Source organism: Oratosquilla oratoria, unplaced genomic scaffold, assembly GCF_046742065.1.
Source record: "Oratosquilla oratoria isolate Oo_2021 unplaced genomic scaffold, ASM4674206v1 SCAFFOLD67, whole genome shotgun sequence".
Taxonomy (NCBI): domain Eukaryota; kingdom Metazoa; phylum Arthropoda; class Malacostraca; order Stomatopoda; family Squillidae; genus Oratosquilla; species Oratosquilla oratoria.
The window spans coordinates 612959-619096 of NW_027467731.1; the positions used below are offsets into that span (position 1 = coordinate 612959).

The following is a 6138-nucleotide window of genomic DNA, read 5'->3' on the forward strand; positions in this document are numbered from 1 at the left end:
ATCACTCCTAACACCCTCCCCACCACACTACCAAACTTAAGATCAAACCTCTTTTTCCACTTTGTTTTATTTAATATTGATATATCCATTTTCTCCAAAGCATACTTTAGAGAAATTTTCTCTAAAGCATACTTTCTATCCCTTCCCTACTTCGTTTTCTACTTTTGTTTTCTTTAATATTGATATATCCATTTTCTCTAAAGCTTACTTTCTACCTCTTCCCTTTTACTCTCATCTGTACCATGCCCACGTACATTTAATGACTCAAATCTTATGGTTCTGGTTGGAAATCTCCTCCCAGATCTTCTTATGCCTTGACTTCTTGAAGGATACTTTTACAGAGAACAGGATACTAGTCCTACGTCCTACTCTGTCGGATTGCTTGACCCGCATGGCTTATAAGCTTGACTTCAATCGTAGGAAAAAGGATGGAAACTATCATCAGAAATGCTATCGAACATCATTTAGAAAGTAACTGTTTGATCAATGATAGCCAGCATGGATTCAGACGGAAAGGTTCTTGTGTAACTAACTTACTCGAATTCTACAACACAGTCATCTCGAATTATGACAAAAGAAACAATATAGATTTAATATATTTAGATTTTGCAAAAGCTTTAGATACCGTCCCCCACGAAAGGCTACTTACTAAATTAGCCTCACATGGAGTAAGTGGTAGCCTATTAAGTTGGACTAGAAATTGGTTGAATAATCGAAAACAGAGAGTTATTCTAAATGGAAAAATGTTACGAATGGAGTTCCTCAGGGTTCCGTTCCTGGGCCACTTCTATCTGTAGTACATATAAATGATATAGACCACGGACTAAAATCTCTTGTCTCCAAATTTGCTGATGATACAAAATTGTGCGGAATGGCAAATGATCACTTGAATCAATTAGATATTCAAGAACATTTAGATAAATTACAGCAATGGTCTGAAAAATGGCTAATGAAATTTAACACAAGTAAATACAAGGTTATGCACATAGGTAAAAATAACAGTGAGTACAATTACAAGTTATTTGGAAATTCGTTAACAAAAGTGGATAGTGAGAAGGATCTCGGGGTGATTATCAGTAATGATCTGAAATCATCTAAGCAGTATATTTCAGCCTCTGAGAAAGCAAAGAAGATTCTAGGAGTGATTGCATGATCTATTGATCTCAAAAGTCCATCAAGCTATATAAATCGTTAGTTCGTCCACATTTGGAATATGCTGTTTCCGTATGGTCACCGAATCTCATTAAAGACATTGACAGATTGGAAAAAGTACAACGGCGAGCTACAAAACTGATTCCAAATATAAAAAATAAATCATACGAAAATCGACTAAAACATATGAATCTGTTTTCCATAAAAAAAAAAAACCGTACATTCAGAGGTGACTTGATGCAGGTCTTTAAGATTCTAGAGGGGATTGACATCAAAAGTAAAAAAAAATATGCACTGAATGAGAATCCGACAAGAAATAATGGTCTGAAACTGTCAGGAAATAGATTTGATTTGGAAGTGGGTAGAAACAACTTCGCTAACCATGTAGTTAATGAACGGAATAAGCTTCCTGCAGAGGCAGTGCAATGTAGTTCAGTTCGAAGCTTTAAGATTTGTTTAGATAAACATCTAAGTAAGATGCTATAATGACTGCCATTTATTTCATATTAATTGTTTATTTGTTTGTTATTTGTCTGTTTGTTTATTTGCTTGATTTTCATTTATTATCATTTATCTGTCAATTTATTATTATTTACTATTTACCTGCTTGCTTATTATTTAACACCTATGCATTCATTTAATGTATTTATCATTATTCATATTATAATTGTTATTTTATTTTCTATTTATTTATTTATCATTCCTATATATATTTTTTGCATCCGACCTATTTATGGACCAAAAGGTCTCTTGTCGGCATGCTCTGCCTTTGCCATCCTTTGTAAACACGGTGGCACAATTATTTTCTCCACCTACCACAGGGGACAGAGGTAAAAAAAAAAAAGATATATTCTCAAAGAAGTGGTACAGGACAGTTTTAAAAGAGAATAGCATAACGGAGGGATAGTCGTTGTACAAATGTAGCATCATTCTTCTAAGAGTAGAGATTTTTACTCCAACATAGACAAAAGGATGTGTGGCCGTAGCCCTTAGGGTTATCCATATAGTCCCTAAAGTATTGGCTGCTTGCTACTGCATTCAAAAGAGTACATGCAGCCAATACCCCAGAAATTGGTATAACTGTATGAATGCATGATTACTGTGTTCGAATGGCTTGACTATACCCGTAAGGGAAAAGCTGTACTTATTCCACCATGAGGTTGCAAAGGTGATGAAGCAAGACTGATAGTCTAACGGCCAGTAGTCGCAACTCTTATTTTTCTTAATATCCCTCATGTTTCCTTCTCGTGCTTTCTATGTTTGCATTACTTAAGAAACACTGAACTCTGGCATGACTTCATGCACTCGAGAAGATGCAGTTTTAGTAACAAGGACGAGAGTTATGTAATAACACCAAAGACTAGAAGAATAGTAACAGACAGTATTATTGGTACAGTTATGAGACATAACCTTCGCATGGTTGAGAGACGGGAAAATGGGGAAACGCATGTGATGAGAGAGATGAAAGCGTGTCAGGATGATGCTCTCCTACGTCCAGCCATCTAACTTTATATGTTACAGTTAATTAAATAGAAAACTGAAAATAAGGATTAAAAAAAAGAAAGAAAAATCTCAGCATATCGGGCTTCTGATTGCGCAATAGTTGTATGCCTCAAACGTTGACCCGATCTCCCTGGCGGGCCAGTGCCACGAGTCCTTCTGGAATTGTTGTCCATCTTTCAACGTGAAAGAAATTAAGGAACCTTTGACCGTGTCCCACTTTTCATTAAACCTTTGCCTAACACCACGAGACCAGTAAGTAGACCACTTATGGGCTTATGGTAATTACTACCCCGGACACTTGAACCTGACCTACTCAGTCAAGTGACAAAAAATAATTTGAGTAATAAGGAGGCCGCTATATATAGAAGTTGAATAGATATTCAATAACCAAAGAGATGTTAGTAAACTTACGACAAATTATGGGGCAGATTCGAGTCCCTGTAATATTTCATTAAACTCCTCATTTGTAATAGAAAATTTAGGTCACATCCGATGACGTGAACGAAACGTTCTTCGACGACGAGGAGTCCCCTCTGGTGTCCAAACTGACATAAATGAAAACTTTGATTTCCACGAGGGTCTCAGTATGTTTTCTCACGTATCCCATATTTCTGTTCTTTAACCTCACGTATCCAATATTGTTGTTCTTTAACCTACTGAAGATTGCTTCAACACTGAATTGAATCGTAATGCATCCACTAACTTCCATTAGTTTTTGATCCGCGGCCCAACTTGAGATAATCCGTGACTCTCTAAGGATGCGCGTACCACAAGTTCAGGAGCAATGGATTTTTCTTAAATATTGTAATAATTCTGGGTTATTGGTATTATTGGATACCTGTGAAAAAGTGCTACAAGAAGGTTCCTACAAGTAACCAATTTCTTAATCGTTCTCTTTTTGCAAGCAATCATGATTACTAATACTTGTCACCTGTGGACTTATGGTGCCTTACAAGAAAATATTCAAAATCAAAACGTCCACTTAACCTCCTCTTCTGGGATTCTGAATGTCTAGAGTAGGCTGGAATAACGCACACCAAATCTTGAAACAATGTAAGTATACCGAAAGATACATTTACAGACTTCCGACATATCCGAGTCAGGTGTCTGCAATAGTTTTAGCCATTACCATGGAACATAAGAGAGGAAGAGAGAAGGAGTTTGAATGTGTTTGAGATGAAATGTCTGAGAAGTATGATAGGGGTTACTAGGCTAGATAGAGTGAGAAATGAGGAGGTGAGGAGAACAGGGGTGGAAAGGAAGTTGGGAGATAGGGTTGATGAAAGAGTATTAGAATAGTTTTGACACATTGAAAATATGAATGAAGATAGATTAGTAAAAGAGGTGTGGAAGGCAGAGGTTGAATGAGTGAATATGAGGGAGTGTCTTAGGATGAGATGGATGGATGGGCTATAAGGTGCATTACGAAAGAGAGGAATGTCTGTTGAGGAAGGACTGGAGAAGACAGAAGATAGGGGTGAATGGAGAAGGGTTGTGTATGGATGATGCTGTGAGGGGGTGGGGGATGGGGGGGTGAGGGAGTATGTATGAGAAATAAATTGACGCAGCCCGAAGGGATTTCTCCCCGTCTTCTCCTTTTCTGTATGAGGGGACGGAGAGGGGGGTCACCGAATTAATGAAGCGGCCTTGCTGTGGGTGTGGTGTGCCTTGTGACACTGTTTCTGACCCAGGGCAGTGGACGGGATGCAGGAATGACCCGTCATCTAGGAGTTGGTAAGATGTGAGGGAGGGAAGAGGGTGAAGGGGAGTGAGGTATGTAGGAGATGGAATGGGTGGGAGTACTTTCTATGCCTTTTTCTTTTTGGTTACCTCCCGTGTAAGGAAAAAAAAAAGCCTTTGGTATATGTATGTATGTATGCACCATAAAGCTACATTTCCCATATTCAGAAGTATTTTTGTGTGGATTTATGAAAAATCCAGTAAAACTTTGTATTTAGAATGGGTTAGAAAATAAAAAGTTTTCCAATTGAAGAAAAAAAAAAAAAAAAAAAAAGCCAACACGAATTTAAGTGATCTGCCCCAAACCCATATAACCATGTTTGTTTATTATTTACTTTCTCACTCTCTCTTTTTCTTCGGTGTAAAACATATAGTCAGAGATTACAGTATTGATACACTGTACACAGTTCTTGTGATAACGATAAAAGTCTATAATACCTAGCTTTCTCGTTGAGGGGGTAACGACTTAAAAATTTGCAAAGTTATAGTGGCGATAATTTTTTTTCACTCGTATATAGAAAGACATTAGGTACCAGCTTCAATTCTTTATTAAGTTCTCTTTCTCTGTGTGTGTGGAGGTTGGGTCACTAAAACCAAATGGACAAGAAAACCATGGCTCTCTTCATGATGAGGTCGACACTGAACTGCACCATCATTCAGGCCATGTCTTCAACCGGGGCATCGGCGCAGATGCAGGCGAGGTTGGGGCGAAGGAGGACCGTCTTGAGTCCTCCTTGCGGTCCGGCGGCCCCGAGGATCCTGCCGAAGTAACCAAGACGCTCGCAGAAGTCGACTGCAAAGTAAAAATAATTGATCAAAAGTTGTCTCCTGCAAGAATACCGAAGGTCATGAAAGGCCAGATGTAAGTCAGAGCGAGAGCGGAAAACGATAGGGATGAAATTATATGTTCTTACAAAACAAGCGAGTGTATAGTTAAATGTACCAAGGTTTGGGATATAAAGACGAAAAGATGAAAGAGGGAGAAGTTGTTAGTCTAAAATTATGTCAGCTGTAATGAACAAACAAGTACAGGGAAAAGATTATATACATAGAATTGGGTGAATGGTAAATATGAAGGACGCTAAAAAAAATGAAAGAGGAGATGCCTCAAGGCAAAGAATACTAAAAACAGAATAAGAGAAAGTGGATTAAATAAAGTGCACTGAAGGTAATGAGACATTCAAATAAAAAATCCTGAGGTGATGGATTTTTTTTTTCCAAAGAGCAAGCAACAGGAGAATCATCTTGATAGGAAGGAGAGGTAAATACAGAGCTTGGACGTCTACGCACGAGCGGTGATATCCGGGACGTTGTTGGACTGTAGGCGGTTGATGGGCCGAGGATCAGACGACGACGACAAAGAAGGCGCTACCTGATCGATGGTCGGCAGGAGAGCGCGCTTCGTCCACCAGTCTGATGACACCAGAGAGAGACCGTCATAGGAAAGCGTTGTTTTATGTATTTGCACACCTATAACAACTTGGATCACTATGGACCCTGTTTGACATTTTCAGTCGAGGTGAGACCAGGCAACAAAACTTACTGTTCCTTTTGGCGACCACCGTATCACCTCCTCGTGTTCCAGGGCTCTTGACTGCTCGAACTCCTTCGTGGTGACTCAGGACAGTGTACAGGCTGATCACTAGCACAAGGATATTTGTGGCAACACTTCCTTTCATCTTTGGATAATTATGAATACAGAAGAGTTAGGACTGAGGATGGCACCTGCTGTTGGTGTTGGAG

At 38.9% G+C, this 6138-nt stretch overlaps 1 protein-coding gene across 1 annotated transcript; it reads right to left on the bottom strand.

Annotated features, from left to right (window-relative positions):
• Positions 1 to 4831: 4831 nt before the first annotated feature.
• On the bottom strand, positions 4832 to 6138 carry LOC143023867 (uncharacterized). Its single transcript, XM_076182525.1, has 3 exons — positions 5939 to 6138; positions 5686 to 5808; positions 4832 to 5188 (listed from the first exon to the last, which is right to left on the bottom strand). The coding sequence occupies exons 1-3, from the start codon at positions 6072 to 6074 to the stop codon at positions 5052 to 5054; spliced, it is 396 nt and encodes a 131-aa protein (XP_076038640.1). The 5' UTR covers positions 6075 to 6138; the 3' UTR covers positions 4832 to 5051.

Coding starts and splice junctions, on each gene's coding strand:
- LOC143023867 (XM_076182525.1), bottom strand. CDS start 6,074: ATGAAAGGAAGTGTTGCCACAAATATCCTTGTGCTAGTGATCAGCCTG. Junction 5,809..5,938: donor GGTGGTCGCCAAAAGGAACA/GTAAGTTTTGTT, acceptor TGGTGTCATCAG/ACTGGTGGACGAAGCGCGCT. Junction 5,189..5,685: donor CGTCCCGGATATCACCGCTC/GTGCGTAGACGT, acceptor TTTACTTTGCAG/TCGACTTCTGCGAGCGTCTT.